At 38.8% G+C, this 23,035-nt stretch overlaps 4 protein-coding genes across 4 annotated transcripts; 2 read left to right on the top strand and 2 right to left on the bottom strand.

The window, feature by feature from the left end:
* Nucleotides 1-990: 990 nt before the first annotated feature.
* Nucleotides 991-4,353, bottom strand: cln5 (CLN5 lysosomal BMP synthase). Its single transcript, XM_028591734.1, has 4 exons — nucleotides 4,157-4,353; nucleotides 3,336-3,510; nucleotides 2,744-2,969; nucleotides 991-1,748 (listed from the first exon to the last, which is right to left on the bottom strand). The coding sequence occupies exons 1-4, from the start codon at nucleotides 4,258-4,260 to the stop codon at nucleotides 1,261-1,263; spliced, it is 993 nt and encodes a 330-aa protein (XP_028447535.1). The 5' UTR covers nucleotides 4,261-4,353; the 3' UTR covers nucleotides 991-1,260.
* Nucleotides 4,354-4,890: 537 nt separating this feature from the next.
* On the top strand, nucleotides 4,891-10,393 carry zgc:162944 (glutamine amidotransferase-like class 1 domain-containing protein 3A, mitochondrial). The gene is made up of 4 exons (XM_028592043.1): nucleotides 4,891-5,191; nucleotides 8,726-8,897; nucleotides 9,133-9,331; nucleotides 9,953-10,393. Exons 1-4 carry the CDS (start codon nucleotides 4,997-4,999, stop codon nucleotides 10,146-10,148), a joined length of 762 nt encoding a protein of 253 aa, XP_028447844.1. The 5' UTR covers nucleotides 4,891-4,996; the 3' UTR covers nucleotides 10,149-10,393.
* Nucleotides 10,394-10,395: 2 nt separating this feature from the next.
* acod1 (aconitate decarboxylase 1) lies at nucleotides 10,396-13,299 on the bottom strand. Its single transcript, XM_028592041.1, has 5 exons — nucleotides 13,225-13,299; nucleotides 12,876-13,037; nucleotides 12,315-12,404; nucleotides 12,010-12,209; nucleotides 10,396-11,486 (listed from the first exon to the last, which is right to left on the bottom strand). Exons 1-5 carry the CDS (start codon nucleotides 13,234-13,236, stop codon nucleotides 10,526-10,528), a joined length of 1,425 nt encoding a protein of 474 aa, XP_028447842.1. The 5' UTR covers nucleotides 13,237-13,299; the 3' UTR covers nucleotides 10,396-10,525.
* A 2,453-nt stretch (nucleotides 13,300-15,752) lies between these two features.
* On the top strand, nucleotides 15,753-17,298 carry kctd12.1 (potassium channel tetramerisation domain containing 12.1). The gene has a single exon (XM_028591756.1). It carries the CDS (start codon nucleotides 15,864-15,866, stop codon nucleotides 16,728-16,730), a length of 867 nt encoding a protein of 288 aa, XP_028447557.1. The 5' UTR covers nucleotides 15,753-15,863; the 3' UTR covers nucleotides 16,731-17,298.
* Nucleotides 17,299-23,035: the final 5,737 nt, after the last annotated feature.

Raw genomic sequence — 23,035 nt, 5'->3', positions numbered from 1 at the left:
TATAAAGAATAACTTTGTACAGATGTTCTACTCTGAGACAGCTGACATAGTATGTATAGACCTGTATGGACCCTGATCACATCCCTGATAAACAGTACAGACAAGAGTAATCAATCAAGTATATGATTGACAGAAAATGTATCAAGCACTATTTTGTTCAAAACAGATAATCTCACCACAAGGTCCATTAAGTGGTTGTTTTGGAGCTTTTGATCATATAGCATGATCTTCATCAGTAGAGCGTTTGCTCAGTTGTCATGGAATTCTAGTCCATGTTTTTCTGAGCACTCAAAACGAGTTCTCGTAAATGTTGGCTCAAACTTTGAGGTTCAAATGCATCAATGCACCAACAAAGGCAGTGGAGAAGAAGAATGCAAGCTAACAAAATGGATGTAAACAATACACAATTTAAATATGTATAATTTGAAAAGGTAGCAAATGTTTTACAGAGGAAAAGCATTAACATGCCTCAAGGATTCTTGATAATCGATTAATTGTTTAAAGGTCCAGTGTGTAACGTGTTTAGTTGTTCATTATCAAAGTCTGTGTTGCCCGTTGACAAACTTGTCCTTTTTCATGAATATTTACCACCACCATCAATTCCAAGTATTCCTTTTGGCTTGAAATTTTACATTTGCATTTGCATGAACTGGGTTAGATGCTCCATATTCATGCGCCATCTTGAAATATGTTAGCCGGTAAGGGACATACAGGACATACTGCTGCACCTTTCGCGTTTTCGCTGTCACATGATAAAGTCACAGGTGCTGCTAATGCTGCTAATGGGTATCGTAGCTTCCCGGCCCCAGCAAGTTTGAAGAAGGAAACATGGAGGACCACACGTGATCAAAATCCAAATTTCAGGAACAGGAGTCTTCTTCTTCGCCCAGAAAAAAGAAAAAGGATATTGAAAAGAACAAGAGACCGGCGTCATCAGAAGAAAAGCGTGAAGGCTACCGTAGCTGTAATACGTACTTTGAACTGCGTGGCGCGAGAGAGTTGATTGCAAAATATGATCTCAACGCTAGATGGGAGAAATTCCTACACATTGGACCTTTAAGTCATTAAACATTCCTAAATGGCAAACATTAGCTGGTTTCAAATTCTTAAACATTAAAATATGCTTGTTTGTTCTTATTTGCCATGTGCTCAACAATAACAGTAGTGATCGTTGGCAATGAAAATCTTAATCTTAACAGATTAACCATTAATCAAAAATGATTTGCAGCCCTTAATGAAAACACTAGTAACAGTTTTATGTTAAGGCAAAGGCACCTCTTCATATGTAATCTGTACATACGGAGGCTTCATTGGCAGATGCCAGTACTCAAAGTTGTAGTAGAGGTAGAAACTCTTGTCCAACACAACCTTTTTATAAGCCTCCAACAGACTTATGGCAAAGTCTATAAAGGACTGGTGTAGTCTAAATGTGTGGTAAAATTTACGGATGTCCACTGCCAGATTCTTCAGAGCAGGCTGTCCGAATATAGCGCTGTCGTTGCCGAGGTAGGTTGGCTCTCCACTGTACAGGTAGATCTTGGTGTAGTTGGTTTGTGATCTGCTGGATAGTTTGGCTCCGAGCTCAGTCAGTTTCCTGTACGTGCGGTGGACAAACTGTGAGCAGTCGTAAGACTCAAACCACACTGTGGCATTGGGGCTGGGGTCTGAGCGAACTGTCCACGTCTCATAGTAGATCCCGGTCTCATTGTCGTCCTGGACCCACTGAGCCATGTCATTGAACTGGCTCCCTGGACAAAAAAAAAAAAAAAAAGCAGGAAGTCCAACAAAGGGAGGGTGTAAAATTATTTTACCAAAGGGGCTTGAATAGTTTAACAAAATGTTTTAATCATGTCGACATTTCATACAGTAGTTTTCTACATCTATGCAGTTTATTTCTGGCTCAAGAGGTGTTGTAGTCATTCCCTGAACGCTATATACACCTATAACACTATACACCATACTTTGACTTTTTTCGACATACTATTTATGTCAACTTTTTTAAACGACATACAATAATATGACTTTTTTCGACATACAATACTATGACTTTTCTATCACTTTTTTTTTATGCTATACTATGACTTTTACGACATACTATACTACGACTTTTTATTACTTTTCTCAACATACTATACTATTACTTTTTTCCGACATACTATGACTTTTTTATGACTTTTTTCAACACACTATACTATGACTTTTTTTCCGACATACTATACTATGACTTTTTTTCCGACATACTATACTATGACTTTTTTCAACATAATATACTTTTACTTTGTTTCGACAGACTATATTATTACTTTTTTAAATTAATTTTTTATGATTTTTTTCAACATACTATCCTATGACCTTTATCAACATACTATACTGTAACTTGTTTTCCGACATACTATACTATGACTTTTTTCGACATAATATACTTTTACTTTTTTCAACATACTATACTGATTATTGTCCATTAAACTCTCTCATCAAGATATCTGAATGAGCTGTATTTGGCTTGGGTGGGAGTCATTTACAGCCTTGTCTGACACATCTCAGCTAGCTATAGCCTAGCTAAGTTAGGTTCAGAGTTCTGCATGAAGTGAAAATAATAAGTGAAACAGTGACTGATTAACAATATGTTAATATTATTATCACCTTTTTCCCTTCCCTTTTTCTGCCTACTGTGGTAGTATTCATATTCTTCTTTTGGCTTCTATGATCAAAGATATATAAGATTACACATGTGGAGTCTTACCTGTGAGTTCTCCTATTTTCTCCAAGGTGCCGTTTTGTGACCAGTGTAAGTCATCGATGCCTTCGAAGAAGCAGGCAGCTCCCTGGTTGCACCAGAAAGGCGGGTACACCTCGGGCCTGATGTGAGGGAAGGTGCAGTTACCAAGCTGAAACAGCTCATACCACTCCATGGTGTAGTTTGCCCCCGTATCTGAACTGCTGAACCCAATGGCATCATGCATGATATGCTGTGAACCAAACAGAAACATTACATTGGCTCTCCACTTGTGGGTAGACATGGGGAAAGGAAAATAAAAAAAAGAATTCTCATACAGTGACATATTTTTTTTATTTTAATTGTTTAGATTTTTTGAAGTATAATCCAAACTACCACAAAAAAATAATAATAGCAATATATTTAATCAAAGTAGACAGTAAAAATGGACAGAGTCCAAAATAAACTATAAGTGAATAGAAAGCTTATGCATCTACAACAGCATCACCATGTTGTTTGATGCATTTCTACAAACTCTGGAAACCCAAACCCTGACCTCAATGTAGTGATGTAGAAAAAAATATCAGTAACATGAAAACAAGACGATTCATGTACTTACAATTTTCCCCAGCAAATCTCCATACTTGAATTCCCACACAGGTGTTTGCAGTCGATAAACTGAGATGACATCGCTGTCTCTCATGTAGGGAATCCTTCCATCCCGGTCCCCAGTGGGACAGAACGGGTAGAGAGCCTCACAGTAGGAGTCCACATCAGGGCGACGATCAAACCGCCTGTTGATGTCAGTTATTGATGCATTCATTAATTAATTTTCATTTATATTATATGATATATTTATTATTTATGCCTGGGGATCAATACTTTCTTTTGATATCATAATATCATGTATTTATTGATTATATTTTAAATTAATAATCTGAATCTGGAAAGTAACTAGCAAGTATAGTAGAATATCTGCCTCTCAGATGTAGTGGTGTAGAAGTAAGTAGCATAAAATGGAAGTACTCCGGTAAACTACAAGTACCTCACATTTTTTTTAACTAAAGTACAGTACTTGAGTAAATTAACTTAAGTTACCACTTCCCACCTCTGATCAAATTCAAACCTTGTTGTATCACACATACCTTAAATTAGATTTATCACGTACACATACAGGGGGATGCTCCAAAGTCCAACGTTTTTAAAGACATGTGGACCATGTCCACCACATGTAACTTGGTAAACTGGCTTCAAATCTGCTAAAATCCGACACCGAATAACAAACAATCGTATTTTAAGACTTAATCAATCGGAAGTTGGCTCATAAACTTTACCGTTTAAACTTCCTCTGAACAGATGCTTTATTTTCTAGCTAGCTGTCTCGTGACTTTACTGCTACAGAGCAGTACCAGCAGAAGAAGATACCAGAAGTCTTCATACCTGTATGGAACGGGCCACTGTTGCCGTCCATTACTCCTGAACTGAGCAAGAACTTGGAGAAACAGGAGCAGGTTTAAACACAGAACAGCCTCTGTGTGAGTCATGGTAAAAAACGCAAAAAAAGCAGACAAAAAGTGAAGAAGTTACGATGATAGCGTTCCCATGATCGATATGATCCTTCCCCTAACGAACTTCCTCATTACTGGTCACATGGTTTTGTTGATGAAACGAAATAACACGATCATGTGATTTCGTATTCTCGTGAAAGTAACGTTGTACAAAATCTGGAAAGAAAATAGATACAATTAAATAAATACAATTATTAATTTGTGGGAATAAATTAATAAATGTGGATATGATATGATATGATATAATAAGGAAAATAATAATTAATATAGAAAGAAATATATAGAATATATATATTTTCCCTTTATTTTAAGATGACAGTGGATAGACAGGAAAGGTGGGAGAGAGAGATATCTATTATTCTTAATCTAGGTATTTACTTATTTAATCGTTGTGCTACTTTTGGGCCCCGATAACTATAGCAACTGAAAATAAAAATAAGAATCTACACTTAAACTATTTGGTTTTACAAATGATGTCCTTGGAAAAAAAATTAATTGAAGTTCAGAGGAAACAAAATAATAAAAAGATGAAATACTGCAGCTGCATAGTATTCATGGCTCTTAATCATAGACTGTTATGCTCTTAATACATCCATGGTCAGCAGTGCTCAGGTTTAGACACAAGATGGCGCTGAAGCACCTAGAAACCGCCGGTTAGTGCAGAAGAATAAGAAGTAGAAGAAGGGGGCGTCCTCTCCGCTGACAGTCCGCCATGCTCACCCTGCTGCACCGCTATAGTCGCAACTTCTTGACATTCAGCACAATTCAGACAGTTAATAGAAGTTACTACACGACACAGATGGGGAAGCGCGTGGCTGTGGTGTTGGCAGGCTGCGGAGTTTATGATGGCAGTGAGATCCACGAGGCCTCCGCTGTTTTGGTCCACCTGAGCAGAGGAGGTGCAAGTGTAAGTTTGTTAAGTCAGCTTTGATCTGCAAGTGTTGCTGTATGTTGTGTAGTTACATACATACATACATACATACATACATACATACATACATACATACATACATACATGGGTCAATGACGTGACGCACATTTTTTTGTGTCTATAAGGTTAAATTAAATTTAAATACATTTAATTTAAAAAAAAGACAAACAAATTACATTAATACCTACTTTTTTAGAGGCCATATTTTAAAGAGTTTGGTTTTAATTAATTTTAAGAGAATAATTGGCGATTAATGGCAAAAATGTCTAAGTGGTGTAACCGTCAAAACTTTGTACCAAAATTTTTATCTTGCTTAAAAAGGTCAAATTTCTTAATAAAAGATCCCATTAACTACTTGGGCATTAACGTAAATTAAAGGTTATTATACATATTTCCAATATATTTTAAAATGATGCTGATATTTATTTTAATAATTTAGGGAATCCTGTCAGTCATGCTAGCTTCCTGAAATGTCAAGTGGTGTAACCACCATTTAAGGTGCCATTTTGTTAAAATCAGCAAGAAGACCACATGACAGGAAGTTACATCAGAGAAAAGGACCCTGATCAGCATAACTGCTGCATCACAAGGTTAATAACTCTCTGATAAATATAAGTTAATAAGACATTTTTAGGTTAAGTTCAGTTCTTTGGTTCACATGTCAAATGGTATGACCCAAGTAAAACATAGAAAAAAATTATGTTGAATAAATATTTGTATTTAGTGTAAAAACAGTGTTTTGATTATTTACACCAAGGCCATATGCTGATATATGTGTCCATTATAATGCCTGACTAATTTGATTTTACATTGAAATGTCAAATGGTGTAACCGGTTACACCATTTGACTCCTATTACAACCTCTCAATTTTTGGCCAATCTTTTCAAATATAACTAGTTCATTTACTGGTCCAAGAGGTTATATGAACTTAATACTATTCAGAACTATTTGTATGTGTTTTTGTTTGAATTTTTTAAAAGTGGTGGTAATTTATCCAACACTTAATTAAGATAGCTTATTTAGCTTGGCTAGGCTAAGTCATTATAGTGCAAGGCCTTAGTGTTTAAAAAAAGTTTTACCCTTAAATTAAAATTTCCATATCATTCCATTGCAATTTTACAATAATTTCTTAACAATTTAATAACACAGAATGAGGCAGTTGAACTGTGACCTCTAATGTGTTACAAGAACAGCAACTTTAAAATACCTAAAAAATTCAAGGATTATTTAAGTATAAAATGTTACTTAAATATTAAAAATGCCATTGAAAAATGCAGTTTATCAAATTGAATTCGATAAATGCACCAGAATAAGTTAAAGAGGTCATATTATGCTCATTTTCAGGTTAATAATTGCATTTAGAGGTTGTACCAGAATAGTTTAACATGGTTTAATTTTCAAAAAACACCATATTTTTATTGTACTGCACATTGCTGCAGCTCCTATTTTCACCCTGTGTGTTTAGCTCTATGTTTTAGCTACAGAATGAGATCTCACTTCTATTCCATCTTTGTTGGGAGTCGCACATGCGCAGTAGCTAGGTAAGGACTACTAGCCAGTCAGAAGCAGAGTATGAGGGGTGCCACGCTAGCAGCTAGGTGAGCATTATAACGTGTGTTACAAAGTGACCACGTTTGTCTCTGAAGTAAAGGCTGGACTACAATAGAGCTGTTTGGAGCAGTTTGTGAACAGTGTTTTCTGTTGGAGATGGTAAGTCCCTTTGGGGGGGACTTTGGGCTTTTTCACTTTGTACACCTATGACATCCCAAAAAGCATAATATGAGCTCTTTACCTGTAAACATGTTAAAGGGCATGCACAACCCTAAACAGACTTGCTTCTCCCTCTCTCTTTCATCTATCTACCTCTTTCTCACACACAAATACTGTTCACACACAATTTGTTAAGATGTTAGTTGTTTAATTTAATCTAATGAGTTATAATATATTTAAATATTTGTCATTGAAATGAAATGAAATGCCAAGTTCAGTAGTTTAGTGTCACTTACAAGCATCACGTCAGGTGGTGTAACTGGTTTGTGTCAAATGGGGTAACCAGTATTTTTCTTGAAAAAATGATAATGTGCAGGTAAATTTATGTTTGATAAAATGTAATACTCTACTCCACTGTAGAAACACAATTTTAAGACTTTTTACACAATTTGTCCAAGATTATTTAGAAAACAAATGTTTCCAGCACGTCTACCACTTGATATTGCAATAAGAAATATAATTTAAATTTAGAAGTAATCCTAATCAAATATTTTTTTGGCTGAAATTTGGAAATAGGTAATAGTTATATTTGTATGAGTGCACTCACAAACAATGTAGTGGATGAAATATTAAATATTAATCATTCCTTTGTGGTTACACCACTTGACATTTTAGGTCCATTTGGTCCTACCTTTGTTAAAAAAAATGGTGAAAATCCTATTTCAAATGAAATAAAATGTACAATAACACAAAATATACATTTTAACGAAACTCAAGGATGCCTTCAAAAAATCTTTTTCAAAGTTTTTTCATTTTTTCATCTGCCCAACCCTTAATTGTCACTGACCCACATACATACATACATAACCTTAGTAGTCTATCAGAGGCCTATAATATGGCCTGATACAGTGTAACACATGTGGTAGATTTGCTCTTACATTGTTGTTTAAGTGTGTGTGTGTGTGTGTGTGTGTGTGTGTGTGTGTGTGTGTGTGTGTGTGTGTGTGTGTGTGTGTGTGTGTGTGTGTGTGTGTGTGTGTGTGTGTGTGTGTGTGTGTGTGTGTGTGTGTGTGTGTGTGTGTGTGTGTGTGTGTGTGTGTGTGTGCGCAGACTTTGGGGTCTGGTCAGATAGGCCAAATAGCCATCCACATTGTTTGATGCACTCTAACTCTGGTAAACTAACACACATATTGCACATGACTTTTAAATGATAGGTTCACTTTTTTGATACTAACATATGAGTTATTGGTCACTGTAAGTGTTTCTCCTCAGTAACTGGCCATTCTGGCTGTAAAGAGCTCCCTTCTTAACATTATTCCAGTGATGGGATGACAAAATCCACAGTCCTTGTTACATGAAAAAAAGTAATGAGGCTAGACAAATTAAGTGGGTATCTTTCAGTTACCAGTTTAAGTTCTTTTTAGTATGAAATTACTTCTCTGTGTTACTATCCTTCTGCCACAGCTCGGCAAGGAAACATAAGGAGAGAGTTTATTGTAAACCAAATGATAATCAACACTTTTGATAACTGATTTAATTTAGTCATTTATTAAGCACAAATGCTAAATACTCTCTAGTTACAGCTTCCCCAATGAGAGGCCTGGCTGCTTTTTCAGTTCTATATGATTTTAAATTGAATATCTTTTTTTATATGAAAATTAAATGTTGCAATAGGCTGACATAATGTTCATAAAGTTCAGGACCTTGTGATGGATATTTTCTTATATTTATTCACATTTTGTAGGCCGACGAATTAATTAGTGATGAATTAGTCCTCACCTTTGCTTCATCCACTGCAGGTAAACATGTTTGCCCCAAACATTGACCAGATGCACGTGGTGAATCACCTGAAAGGCGAACCGTCTGAAGAGAAGAGAAATGTGTTGGTGGAGAGCGCAAGACTGGCCCGTGGAGACATCCAGGACCTGTCTAAACTCAGTGTTAAAGACCATGATGCTGTTATCTTCCCAGGTTCGCTCACTACAACACGATAGCCCGCTGTTTTACAAAGAGCATCCCATTCCTATGTTCTTGTGACGTGATTTGTTGATTCAGTCAAATACACAGAAAAATGTTTTTGAGGCACTCTTCGCTAGGTTTGATAAAATATTATGTCCATCTTGTTACAATTAATATCCCTAAAACCTTGATCTAGCAACGAGTGCTTAAATGACTTGAACAATCAAATTTTTGCAACGTCTCGCAGGCGGTTTTGGTGCAGCGAAGAACCTCTGTACATGGGCCGTGCAAGGGAAGGACTGCTCCGTTAATGACGAGGTTAAGGCCACGCTGCAGGCGTTCCACGGCGAGGGTAAACCCATCGGCCTCTGCTGCATCTCCCCTGTCCTGGCTGCCAAGGTGTTTCCTGGCTGTGAGGTCACCGTCGGTATCGAGAAGGATGACAAGTGAGTCCAGCTTGCCTGAGCACCCCAAATGTCGTAAACGGGAACTCCACTGATTTGACACATCGTTTGTCTTAATTGCATTTGGCTGTATTTCCATTTCTGTGTAAATACATTGAGAGCAACAAAAAAAGCCTTGTATGTGTACACTTTAAAGGTGCCCTGCCATACAAAACCGTTTTTACTTGCATTTTTTGAAATATGTCAGGTCCATATGTGTTTGTGTTATGTTGTGAATGTGAAAATGAACTGCTACCTCCTCTGTCAGCTCTAGCCACTGAAAAGAAATAAGCCGAGAAATCAGGCCAATTACAAAAGCTGGTCAGTCTGACATCATATTGTCTGAGCTCATTACTATTCATTAGCTCACCCAGTTGGTCTGGGTCAGAGCCATGTCTTTCTCTATCACTCTGGGCTGGGTAAAGGATTCTGACAGCCAGGCTTTCATTGGCTAGCTGTTAGCCAATCAGATTCAGCAATCTTTATTTTCACGCTTGTCTTGTGCAGTCCAAGAGCATGCTACATGTCTTTTCACTACACATGTTGTTTGTGTATGTAACAAATAAACCTATAGATCCTTATAAGCAGCTTAACATTGTGTGGTTCCTTTTTTATCTTTCTCAGGTATCCCGACACTACTGACACCGCAGCGGCCATCAACCAGTTGGGCTGCAAGCACGTGAGTAAGAGCGTCAGCGAGAGCCACGTGGACGAGAAGAACAAGCTGGTCACCACGTCTGCGTTCATGTGCAAAGCTCCAATACATGAGATATTTGATGGAATCGGAGCGATGGTGCAGGATGTGTTGAAACTTGCTTGAACTGTACTAGAAAGATGGCGGAAACGGAAAGAAAAGAATGGGGTGCTGTTGTTTAAGAGAGCTTAATAGTTGCCGCCTGCTGAACTGAGGTAGAATGATGTTACAGTAATTGACTAAATCTTATTGGATTACGTTCTAATGCAGTGGATTGTACCGTTTGAGGTTGGCAATGCTAATCACGTTAAAGAAAATCAACAGCAACTATTGTACAAAAAAAATGCAATAAAATGAAACTGTTCACGTTTTTAGTTGACTTTATTTCTTACTTCATGAAAGAAAAAGATGAATATAAAATATTATGATTCTTGTGGAAAAGTTTAAAATGACTTCACACTGATATAACACTCCTTGCGCTGGCTTCATCAAAACCTGAATAATCACCAACTCCTTGTGCTGTATAACTGCTCGTGTTGACTACTTGTCATTCTCAGATATGAACCCAAGATTGAGCATTCTCTAACTCTCTCGATATTTCCTGTCACATCAATCACACCCTCCACTCCCTCTGTGCACAAGACTGAAGAAGCATTAACACTGAACTTCTCCACCAGGTCCTTCTGACTCAGTGGCTTCCTCCAGTGGCCATAAAAGGTATCACATCTGGCTACATATCTCTGCCCCTGATCGGTCTCCATCTCAACCTCACAGTACATCTTGTCAAAGCTGGGTAGGTTATCTTTAGGGGTCTCCACCTTGACTTTGGACAAGAGCTCCTTCAGAGCAGGCCGGTTAATCTGAGTTTCACTGAAGGAAGACACTGTCACTTTGTTATCCAGCAGGGCGGAAGAGGCGTTGAACTGAAATGAGTGCCTGGCTTGGTGCTCTGTGGCAGGGAAGGGGCAATCAACGTACTTGGATGGAGGCACTCGAAGTGTGACGTTCCTGATCTGGCTGAGGTCAAAGTTCCTGACTGAGTTTTCAAGCTTTGCACGGGCTGCCAGCGCTGCATCCACAACCCAGTGCATCCCCAGGTGAGCAGGGATGCGCTTGAAGGCCACATCCTGATCTTCCAGAATCCATTTAAAGTCACTAGAAGCGGGAACTGCCATTGCTGAAGGACTGTAGTCTTTGTAGTAAACCCCAAACCCGCAGTTCATATCCAGGATGGCTGGATTCCCCTTCAGTCCCCTCTGGGCCAGCTGTGCGGCCTCCAGGCCTCTCCGAGCAGCATTTCCAATATGGAGAGGTTTGGTTTGTGTGGCAGCGTTGGCCAAAGGAGCCCCAGCAGAGGAGGCTGCGATAGCCAGAGCATTAGTACACTGCGCAGGGGACAGACCCAGGAGCTTAGCTGAGGCTGCAGCGCTACCCATCACCCCGACAACACTGGGGGGGTGGAATCTGAGTGTTGGAAAAGATGACCAAAACATTAGGATCTATTTGAATTTAATAATGAATTGATTAAGATAAAAGCTGACAATTAGAGCTAAATATTATATAGTCGATTCATCGATAAGTTGACAAATAATTGTCAGAGTAATTGATAGAGAAAATAACTGTACAGCCCTATCTGATACTTATGGTATAAAAAAAAAAAAAAAAAAAGTATTCTTCATGACAACTTTAGACAGCGTGGTGTATGGATTATCAAGGTGGGGGAAAGTTTCTGAAAAGAGAGAGGTCTCTATTGAATATCATTTTTCAATGCTGTGAGTACCAGAAACTAAAATCCATTCACCACCTCCATCACTAAAGCCATAAATAAACCTAAAACTATCTGCATGGCTAGACACCACTAGAGGTAGGTGTTGTACTTTTAGTGATTTGGGTGAATTAACTGTTTAAAACCTCAAATAGTCAAATATTTCCAGTGGACAGCAGACTCAAACAGTCTGATGTCGGTTCATGTTATTAAATATCTCACCTCTCAGGGATGTTGTAGGCCTCTCTGGAGAACCTCATGAGTCTGCCTTGCACCTCGATACCAACATTGAAGGCCAGCAGCAGGTCTAGACCCGAGGGCTGGCTAGGCAGTGTCTCTGCGAGGGCCAGCAGGGCAGGTAGCACCGCTCCTGAGGGATGAGTAGCAGGGTGCCAAGTGTCATCAAAGTCCATGGAGTGAACCTGTTACAAAACAATGTGTTACACCAGATAATCAGCGCTCAAAACTGCCATACCATGTTTATGTTTTCTATATATAATATGATGCATTTATTTGACTGTGCTTACCGCGATGCCATTGACAAATGCAGCGTAATGGGGAGGAAGATTTACCTCTGATTTACCCCAAACACTGCTGCTCTCGTGAGACATGAACAACTGCAATCAGACAATAATATGAGGATAAGTGTGCAATTAAATATGGATGTAACTGAGCTCAGTAGCGACGTTCCTAATTTCCAACAAACAAAATTATGAACAAATAGCAGCATGAAAGGGATTATATCAACTAATTGGCCTAATTAAGGAAGCCCAGGAAGCAGACTTATAATGTCAACATCTCACCCAAAAGGAAATTAATCACAGTGCACAATAGTTAAATTTTGTCAGCTGTATTTGACAATCCGTAGCTTAGTATTCTAGTTTCCAATCAACAAAGACAACTTCTGATGAGACCAAATAAGGACAGATTTGATGATGATCACAGGTTGACACTAATAAAAACAGAATTATAGTATACAAAGGGTTGACAGATATAACTAATACATATTTAGATTGTAATTATGCCATATTTCTTTTTAGCAGGTAAACAGTATTATACCTCTACTTCAGTTAAGCAGTTTATTGTACCTGGCTGTATGTGAGAGCCTTGTTAAAGACAGCTGTCCTGGTTCCTAACAGCCCAACACCCAGGGTGTCCAGCATCATCCTTTTGCTCCTGTTAATCACACCATCTGTCAGCTGGGTGGTGTTGAAGGCATGGATAGCAGCTCCAAAGCTCTCTGTAATACCCTGGAAAGGTGAAACAGGGCCAGTCAGATGCAAAATCTCCCCAGAGGGAGAACAGTTGTTGAGGACCTATTCCGGCTAAAGAAGTTCAAGAATATGCTGCATCTAACCCCAAAACACTCCCAAAAGGTGCCGGAATTTAATCTCATACAGTGAAACGCTTAAAATATGTAAAAGAAAACAGCAATACCTTGCGCAGCATTGTTGTAGCTCAACAATGTCTTCAAGTGACAAAACATCTAAGTGCAGCTACATTTTATAGGTGGTGACACCATCTGAAGATTGGTCTTCCAAATTTCCAAAGTGGGTACAACACACCATAATGAGAAGTAGGTAGTTTCACAATGACTGGACGTCGTCTTGGATTTGTCTGTTTTTTTTTGGTATTGGCAAATCTCCTCATAATTAAAATAAAAATCATCACAGTGAACCCATGCTGTATTTTTGCCGTGAGAATATAAAAGTGGTACAATGACTTCATTTAGGGTCAAATAACTGGTTTGGGCAGAGAAAAATATCGGCTGTCTTTCACAACCAGATTTGAGATGACAGACAGGTGGAAATTCAGCTCTCTGCAACGGGAAGTTTTGAACAGGGAAATGAGTCCCACCAACACTCAGACAAGCACATGACAAGCTGATGTGTAATTTCAAACCGCTGGGGACATAATAATTACATGCAGAATGGCACCTTTCATTGAGTTATATTTATATAAAACATTCTGTTTTTCATCACTTTTCATCACAATTTTCATGTTGTAGTTTTTCAATGTGGTGCCAATTTTAGACACTACTAGTGGGTCTATTAGTGGTACAGTGCTGCATCATGTCATATACGCAAATGTTTTTCTAAAGTAATTAGTAACCATAAGTGTCAAATAAATTAAGTGGAGTAAAAGGTACAATATTTCCCTCTGAAATGTAGTGGAGTAGAATAATAAAGTTACAGCACTTGAGTAAATGTACTTAGTTGCATCCTGCCACTGCAAACCTTTCTGACGTAACCCCACATTCCTATCAGATGAACTCAAGTAGCCCTACATTGACACCACCCGTCATGTTCAAATATGCTTTTATGAATTGATTATGAACTGGATGTTATTTAACACTAAAAGTATGTATTGTAACAATATTTTTTTTATCTCCATACAATTGAAAACAATGTTTAGGTTGGTTTGGTCAAGTTTGCATTCATACTACCACCACTTGATGTGACAAATGCTGGACCTTCATCATCGTTTACTCTAAATGAACTATTTCAACTGTTTTTCATCACTTCAACAATTTCAATAATTTATCCATTACTTATTTATTCTCTGCTTGTGTGCTGCTAACTAGTTTGCACTATAAATGGCAACATGTGGTGACAGTTGTGACTAGTTTATGGGCAGTTATTGTAAATGTACGATGGATCACCATCACACCTATTTGTAATCGTACGTGGCTGTTTAATTTCCTACTTAACACAAAGTGGATTTTATTTTTTTTAAATCAAATTACAATTACTTACTTTTAGTTGAGCTAATTAGTCAAGCTTTACATGTCCCCTGGCAACTACAGGAGTACACCCTGGGGTAAGTGGCTATTGGGAATCACTGCTCTCTAATTGCAGAAGTAGTATTTATCGATTCTTCTTCACTATCCATGTCAAATTTAGTGGAAAATCAGGGCTTCCAAGAATACAGATGCCTTTTGTTTTTGTGATTTTTTTTTTCTTCTAATTTATGTGCATTAGAAGCTTCAGTAAATATTGTCATTATGCTTCCTGTCCAGTGGTCTTTGTGTTGATTTGATTTTGGCCTTTAATTCCTTCAAGCCCACTCATAAAACATGTGTGCCATTCCCATTGTTTTACTTTTACATTTCTTCCCTTTAGCCAACTGAACACGTTATCAAGGTATATTAAATATGTATTGAAACACAGTGATGAACCAAATACATGTGCAGTACGTCCATCACTTAATGGAGATACAGTAATTCACTGGATAGCAGAGATTGTCTGTGTATAATATGTAATAATCACAGTGTGGGGACATAATGACTGATATGTGTATTGTATAAAAATTGTAAAAAAAGGAGGGTAGGGGTTAGACATGTAGTGGTTATGTTTTGTCTTAAGTAAGTCTTCAGGAAATGAATATCATGCATCAGTCGATGCAATTTCTTAGCCATAAAAGAGTTTGTTTGAGTGAGTGATTCTGCTTTTGTACGTTCCAATTTGAATGTTAAACCTTGATAGTAGTATTTTTGCAAGGCCTCACTTCTTCAAAGGTCTGTTTGAATGTTAAGGCTGCATTTCCATTAGATTTGCATTGGGTGTCACTCTTTCCCTATTTTCCAACCATTTCTTGATTTCAAAGCTTTAATAACTAAGGCCAACTGATTTGTAAACAATAACATAATTTATTTAATTAATCAAATAATCATCATAAGATGTGATACATTTAGCCTATATTTATGCCAGACAGGGCAGGAAAAACAAATGACATAATCAGATGTGGGTGCTGGCTTTAAGTGATGCTCTCTCTCTCTCTCTCTCTCTCTCTCTCTCTCTCTCTCTCTCTCTCTCTCTCTCTCTCTCTCACACACACACACACACACACACACACACACACACACAGATAGAGCTGCACGTGCATTGACACACGGGGCCACTTGCTTATATTTTGACAAGACAGTCATTTTATAGTTAAATGTTCATTTTACAGTCTACCCCCATCACGCACGCGCACCCACGCACGTGGTGAGCCCAGGCTTCATAAACAAGTCGCTGCCACTTAGTTGGTCAGTGTTTCCACTGATCCCACATCAGTGCAGAGGCTCAGAGAAGATGGCACTGGCCGACACAGAGCGCGGAGTGTCCAACTGCGGCGACTCGGGTTCCCCGTTTTCAGAGATTATTGAGTTGAATGTCGGCGGACAGGTTTATGTTACCAGACATACAACTCTCATCGCCGTCCCAGACTCGCTGCTGTGGAACATGTTCAACAAGAAGTCACCCAAGGAGTTGGCGAGAGACAGCAAAGGGCGCTTCTTCTTGGACAGGGACGGGTTCTTGTTCCGCTACATCCTAGATTATCTCCGAGACCTGAACTTGGTCCTACCGGACTACTTCCCCGAGAAAAGTCGCCTGCAGAGGGAGGCTGACTTTTTCCAGCTGCGGGACCTTGCCAAACGCCTCAGCCCCCGGGTGAGTAAGGACAATTCAATCAGCGAGGAGATCAGCCAGAGTGACACGGAGGAAGGTGCGCAGCAGTGCGGCTCCTCCGGCGGTATAGAGACTTTACGCGCCATGTCGGTCAGCGGGGCCATGCGCTCCCCATCCCTGGACTCCAGAAAGTCGGGCTATATCACAATAGGATACCGCGGCTCGTACACCATTGGCAGAGACATCCAAACCGATGCCAAATTCAGGAGAGTGGCGCGCATCACGGTTTGCGGGAAGACTGCCCTGGCCAAAGAAGTGTTTGGGGACACACTGAATGAGAGCAGAGACCCGGACAGGCCGCCGGAGAGATACACATCCCGGTACTATCTCAAGTACAATTTTCTAGAGCAGGCATTTGACAAGCTGACAGAGGTGGGCTTCCACATGGTGGCCTGCAGCTCCACAGGCACCTGCGCATACACCAGTAATGATCCAAACGAGGACAAAATCTGGACAAGCTACACTGAATATGTCTTCTGTCGGGATTAACTAACAGTAAACATGTCGAGTTGATGTAAATAGACATATCATAATCTAGAGGGGAATGTCTTTAAATATAATTGCATTTGCTGTGTTGAATGGTAACTTTGGTCAAGAGCCAGTGACTGCAAAATACTGCTCCATTATTCTAATTAACCAGAGACACCAAATGCCTCTAGGTAGATTCTACACAAATTAGTGGAAATTGAATTTAGATGTTTAAAGTGAGCAGAGCATCGTTTGAGTTGGCGCACCCATCAAAAGCCCCATTTTGTGGAAAACACCAACAAAATGCCATCATCTCCACCTCATAGAACTGCATATCAATGTTTCAGTCATATCTGACTCAGTGCTGCGTGAATTGAGCGGCATCCAAGAACAGACAAGCAGCAATTAGAATTCAGTGTCATTGTAACTTGATCGTATGTTTGGCCAATTTTTTTATTATCTAAGAGGCTTTTATACATAGCAGTTATATCACTGACATGATTGTAAGTGTATGTGCTTGCTTGGTATAGCTGTATTTGTTAAACTTGTTCAGATGAAATAAAATCTTATACTCAGCTATTCTCAGCCCCTTTGCCAATCATCTTATCTTTTTCTCAACATCTGCACAAAGTGTACAGAATAACAACATACTGGCATTCATCTCCCTCCAACCTTCTCAACTTTACTCAGTGGAGAAACAAAGGGTCAGCCAAAGTGTGATGCCCTGCCCAGGAATGTCAGCCGATCATGGCACTGAAGCTGCCAGCTCAACAAAATTGGTTACAGTTTTACTTACAAAACTCTGACCACAAATTTTCCTTGGCTCTGACTTAATCTATCACATGGTATCTATTTCCTCTTCAACTTCGCCCTGTTATTAAATCACACAAGCAGATAACCTTCACATCTCATGATCTGTGTCCACCTATTCATTTTGTCACACAAATTCGGCTGCATGCCGTGTGGATGCAAATAGTGCAGCTGCGCACACATGATGTCATAATCATTTCAAGTGTAAATAATGAAAGGGTCCAGCTGCACACAAATAGGAAGGTCCAGTCTGCCAGGGAGAATGAATGGAGAGTGGGCTGGTGCACCTCAGCTGTAAGAGCAGGATTATGCATAGTGTACAGCCAGCCCTGGATTATGTGTTTCATTCAAACAGACATGAAATAAATGGCCTTACATTTAGAGCCATGGGTGGGACAAAACACCAGGGGCTTATAGACCTGCCAGAGGCAGTGATGTAACCCCTGTTGGAGTCCGGGGATATCCTCTCAGAGTGAACATCTTCGGGTTCATGTGCTAAATACATCAGTCTGGTTCAGTTTGGCCTTAAAAAGGGGGAACTGTTCTGTTTGGAGAGGAACAAAATATATTATCTTTGGGATAGTGATCTGTTAGGGATCACTATGGATACATAAACAACTCAACATAGGTTTGCTGTAACTACATTATCTAGATAGGTCTTTTTCAGTAAAGACAATTTTGACACGTCACAGTGGTAAACATGAAAAAGAAAAATTCAATGATGGCTGAAATCTATTGAGCTGCCTCAGTTTCAGGGTCCTGGTATTGTGCATGTTAGCTCACTATCACACTGTCAAACTGTCATGGCTTACAAAGACAGTTAAATTGTACAGAGCCATTATTAATATTATTACAGTAGTAACACCTGTGCTTTCCCTACAATGAATTCCAAATATCTGGTGTAAAAAAGCCTAAAGGGTGAACTTCTACTCCATAAAAATACATTCAAATTAACTGTGAAGATAAGTTTGTCTCCCTTGACATGTACATTAACAATAAGTCAACAAGTGAATACAAAATGGACACAATCGAGCTTTGAGTCTAGAAATATAGTCCAATTATAGCCAAGGGAAATCACTGTACATTTTGACTAGAGGAAGCCTCTCTGATAAGTTCATTTAAAAATAATAAATGGATGTACAGAGAAAAGAAATCCAGATCAATTAGTACAGACATGTGTTTTGCACTGCAATTTTGTAATGTATTGATACTTGCCTAATACTAGTCTGGATTTCCTGATACCCATCTCGAGTCAAGCATGAGATGTTGGGGGAAGCATTCTTTATTTGAAGACCATAATTGGCTTGATAATTTTCTTCATTATTTTAACAAAGGTCTACATTTACTGGTGGCTTCCCACAAAAACACGTGGCAGTCTAAATGACGCAGGTTTACTGTACATAATCCAAATGGATGACACGTAGCAGCTGCAGTAACTGTCATGATTCTTCACAGACATTTGCAGTAATATTAACTGTGATAGACTCAAATGTATCTGTATCTGTAAATCTATAACCAAGATAATGTCACTTGCCCACATATATGTTAATTATTCTTTGTCAAATTGGTGTTTTTTTCAACAAGCTGATCTTTTGCTTTAAAGATCCTTGAAAACAAATTATTCTCAGACAGCTAAGACAATGATGCCTCATAGAATATGTCCAAAAAAATTAATCAAAATTTGTAATAGATTTTAAATTAGTTAATACATGTAGTGATCTTGAGATTTAAATTTGAATAACCATCATGCCAAACCTTGCACGGTCCAGTTCTCTCCAGACTTTGATAATATTAAAATTTGATAAGAGGCCCAAGAGCTTATATTAAATCTCTTTGATGTTTTATTTTTTTGTAAATGTAGAAGAAAAAAAACACAATCATTTTTATAATAATTACTTTGTACCAGCTTTCATTGGGCCAAATCCAGGGAAATACCCTAGATCGTACACCAGCCTGTCACAGATATCAGCCGACAAACAATAACTGACTCTGACTCACATTTACACTCAGTACAGTATGAGTGTCTCCACACACTCAACATTTGCATGTCTCTGGACTGTGGGAGGAAACTCACTCAAACATATGCATCAAAGGCAGTAATTTATTGCTGAACAAAATCATTCAAGCTGCTGAAACACATGCAGATGCAATCCCGTTGTGCACTTGTAGAAATGAATACAGCCGGTTTAGTGAGAGCAGGACCGCGTACCTCCCCCAGGGACGCTGTAATTTGAATTAAATGATAAGAAACCACAAGTGAGTCCATTTGGATATAGAGACATTTTGTTTTGATGGCCTTCACTGTAATGTGATTTATATGTAGCTTTACATTTCGGTAACGCTTCATTTAGGCTAGACTTCAATCTACTTTTTTGGGTGTAGTCACAGACAAGTATGTGCTAGTCACACTATCTGACTGTAATTTGAATATAATTTCTGATTGACTTGCCACCATTTGTTTTGAGAAGTACTGTTTGACAAATACAAAGAGCGGAAAAATAGAAAGAAAACAGAACAGAACAACCGATATGATTCTAGCTGGTATTGAATTGTGAGAAGTAATGAGAACTGTTATAACAATATGCAGCACACAGTAGGATATAGTAAACACGAACGAGTGACTGACAATTACTTAAAATTCCCATGCCTCTGCAACCTTTCAGTAAAATGGAAATGCAATAAATGCGTTGTCAGGTTTTTCAGTGCGAGTGATGACGGGATAACAAAGAACAAAAGAAGGAAGCTGTGAGACAAAGTGAGTCGAGGACTGGAGGAAATAATAAGATTGAGAAAAATAAAAATACTTTTGATTGTCAACCATTGTGACTGTTTTTTCCTCATGTGCTTATCACTTATTGTAATGTTTCTCTCTTTTATCCCTCTAATGCGCACATGCTCCATGTTGAGCTCCCTGACATGAACCTCAGCAGATCAGGACTGTTTGAATTCCACGCATGGGTCCAGGATGGGTTTCCGCATATTTTAGATCAAAGTCGCTTTCATTAGCACATCACAACAGTAACTCCAGACCAAAGGCTTCATTATTATTCCAATGAAATTCTAAGTCAGAAATACATTTTAAACCTGACTTCTCAACAGGGGATATGCACCAGTCAGTCCTCATATGAGGGTAGTTCCTGCTATTATGTGAAAGCATAACATCATAGTGTTTCATGGTAAAAAGGCTCATGGTGTTAACCAGAGCCCAGGAGCAACAAGAAAATCTATCAGTGAGGGTGGTATAAGAGGATCTATCAAAACCACAATTTTCTTTTACAAAAAAATGATTTTTGTAATAAAAGAGCATTGACATCTTATTACAAAACTAATTCATCATCACTCACTGTACCTTTATCCCTCACATTGCAGTTACACCATATACACCCGATCAAGTCATGACACCCTGCAAATGGCATGCTGTGTACCTTATAAAAATTAACTGACGTCTGACAGTATATGACTGAAGATGCATTTTATGCTCAAATAATATATTATACAACATGTGCAGGCCTTTAAGGGGACCTAAATTAAGAATTTTATTATGTTATTTCCATGTTCTAGTTAAGTTCAATCAATATTTGTGAACATAAGCTACTTTCTCTAAAAGCCAGAAACCAGAAAAGTAAGTCTCAAACTTGTGATGTCATCAAGTATAAAGTCTGGACCTGCTCCATAGACAGATGGGAGACTGATTTTGTGGAACCACAGAATGTTTTTTTTTCTTTGTTATACCCAATTGAGCTTCATTCTATTGTAGTGTAGTTCTGAAACAGAAAATGTAACCATATACTCTATTTTTGATTTGGGAAAGAGTTGTTCATATTTACTAATATTTTTGGATTGTCTTAGACAATAGGAATAACATTTAGAAAATGGGCGTAGTTTCCCTTAAATGTAGGCTAAAGTAGCCCAAATATGAATATGATATAACTGTGGTATGTGGCCTGCAATTTGTCATCATAAATAATTTCATTATTTTGGCTGAGTTAAGTTTCACTGGCCCTGATGTTCAGCCCTAGTTATTGTGGTATCACATTAAGATAGCAGCACCATTTTCTGAAGTCGCCAAATCACTGTTTTTGGCAAATGAATGTACAGTACAGGCCAAAAGTTTGGACACACCTTCTCATTCAATGCGTTTCCTTTATTTTCATGACTATTTACATTGTAGATTCTCACTGAAGGCATCAAAACTATGAATGAATTATGTACTTAACAAAAAAGTGTGAAATAACTGAAAACAGTCTTATATTCTAGTTTCTTCAAAGTAGCCACCCTTTGCTCTGATTACTGCTTTGCAAACTCTTGGCATTCTCTTGATGAGCTTCAAGAGGTAGTCACTTGAAATGGTTTTCCAACAAACCATCTTGTTTGGGTTCAGGTCCGGTGACTGTGGAGGTCAGGTCATCTGGCGCAGCACTCCATCGCTCTCCTTCTTGGTCAAATAGCCCTTACACAGCCTGGAGGTGTGTTTGGGGTCATTGTCCTGTTAAAAATAAATGATGGTCAAACTAAACGCAAACCGGATGGGATGGCATGTTGCTGCAGGATGCTGTGGTAGCCATGCTGGTTGCAGTATGCCTTCAATTTTGAATAAATCCCCAACAGTGTCACCAGCAAAGCACCCCCACACCATCACACCTCCTCCTCCATGCTTCACGGTGGGAACCTGGCATGTAGAATCCATCCGTTCACCTTTTCTGCGTCGCACAAAGACACGGCGGTTGGAACCAAAGATCTCAAATTTGGACTCATCAGACCAAAGCACAGATTTCCACTGATCTAATGTCCATTCCTTGTGTTTCTTGGCCCAAACAAATCTCTTCTGCTTGTTGCCTCTCCTTAGCAGTGGTTTCCTAGCAGCTACTTGACCATGAAGGCCTGATTTGCGCAGTCTCCTCCTAACAGTTGTTCTAGCGATGTGTCTGCTGCTAGAACTCTGTGTGGCATTCATCTGGTCTCTAATCTGAGCTACTGTTAACTTGCGATTTCTGAGGCTGGTGACTCGGATGAACTTATCCTCAGCAGCAGAGGTGACTCTTGGTCTTCCTTTCCTGGGGCGGTCCTCATGTGAGCCAGTTTCGTTGTAGCACTTGATGGTTTTTGTGACTGCACTTGGGGACACATTCAAAGTTTTCGCAATTTTCTGGACTGACTGACCTTCATTTGTTAAAGTAATGATGGCCATTCGTTTCTCTTTACTTAGCTGATTGGTTCTAGCCATAATATGAATTCTAACAGTTGTCCAATAGGGCTGTGGGCTGTGTATCAACCTGACTTCTGCACAACACAACTGATGGTCCCAACCCCATTAATAAGGGAAAAAATCCACTAATTAACCCTGACAAGGCACACCTGTGAAGTGAAAACCATTTCAGGTGACTACCTCATGAAGCTCATTGAGAGAACACCTAGGGTTTGCAGACCTATCAAAAAAGCAAAGGGTGGCTACTTTGAGGAATCTAAAATATAAGACATGTTTTCAGTTATTTCACACTTTTTTATTAAGTACATAA

This window comes from Perca flavescens, chromosome 11, assembly GCF_004354835.1.
Source record: "Perca flavescens isolate YP-PL-M2 chromosome 11, PFLA_1.0, whole genome shotgun sequence".
Taxonomy (NCBI): Eukaryota; Metazoa; Chordata; class Actinopteri; order Perciformes; family Percidae; genus Perca; species Perca flavescens.
This window is presented reverse-complemented; position numbering and strand designations above follow the sequence as displayed.

What these genes read in the sequence shown, in the direction of transcription:
- acod1 (XM_028592041.1), bottom strand. An exon ending in AGGCTCTCACATACAGCCAG is followed by an intron (nt 12,405 to 12,875) that starts GTACAATAAACT and finishes GTCTGATTGCAG; the next exon opens with TTGTTCATGTCTCACGAGAG. An exon ending in CATTTGTCAATGGCATCGCG is followed by an intron (nt 12,210 to 12,314) that starts GTAAGCACAGTC and finishes GTTTTGTAACAG; the next exon opens with GTTCACTCCATGGACTTTGA.
- cln5 (XM_028591734.1), bottom strand. Translation starts at nt 4,260, where the DNA reads ATGACTCACACAGAGGCTGTTCTGTGTTTAAACCTGCTCCTGTTTCTC. An exon ending in CAGTGGCCCGTTCCATACAG is followed by an intron (nt 3,511 to 4,156) that starts GTATGAAGACTT and finishes TGACATCAACAG; the next exon opens with GCGGTTTGATCGTCGCCCTG. An exon ending in GAGATTTGCTGGGGAAAATT is followed by an intron (nt 2,970 to 3,335) that starts GTAAGTACATGA and finishes TTTGGTTCACAG; the next exon opens with CATATCATGCATGATGCCAT.
- zgc:162944 (XM_028592043.1), top strand. Translation starts at nt 4,997, where the DNA reads ATGCTCACCCTGCTGCACCGCTATAGTCGCAACTTCTTGACATTCAGC. An exon ending in TGAGCAGAGGAGGTGCAAGT is followed by an intron (nt 5,192 to 8,725) that starts GTAAGTTTGTTA and finishes CATCCACTGCAG; the next exon opens with GTAAACATGTTTGCCCCAAA. An exon ending in GGTATCGAGAAGGATGACAA is followed by an intron (nt 9,332 to 9,952) that starts GTGAGTCCAGCT and finishes TATCTTTCTCAG; the next exon opens with GTATCCCGACACTACTGACA.
- kctd12.1 (XM_028591756.1), top strand. Translation starts at nt 15,864, where the DNA reads ATGGCACTGGCCGACACAGAGCGCGGAGTGTCCAACTGCGGCGACTCG.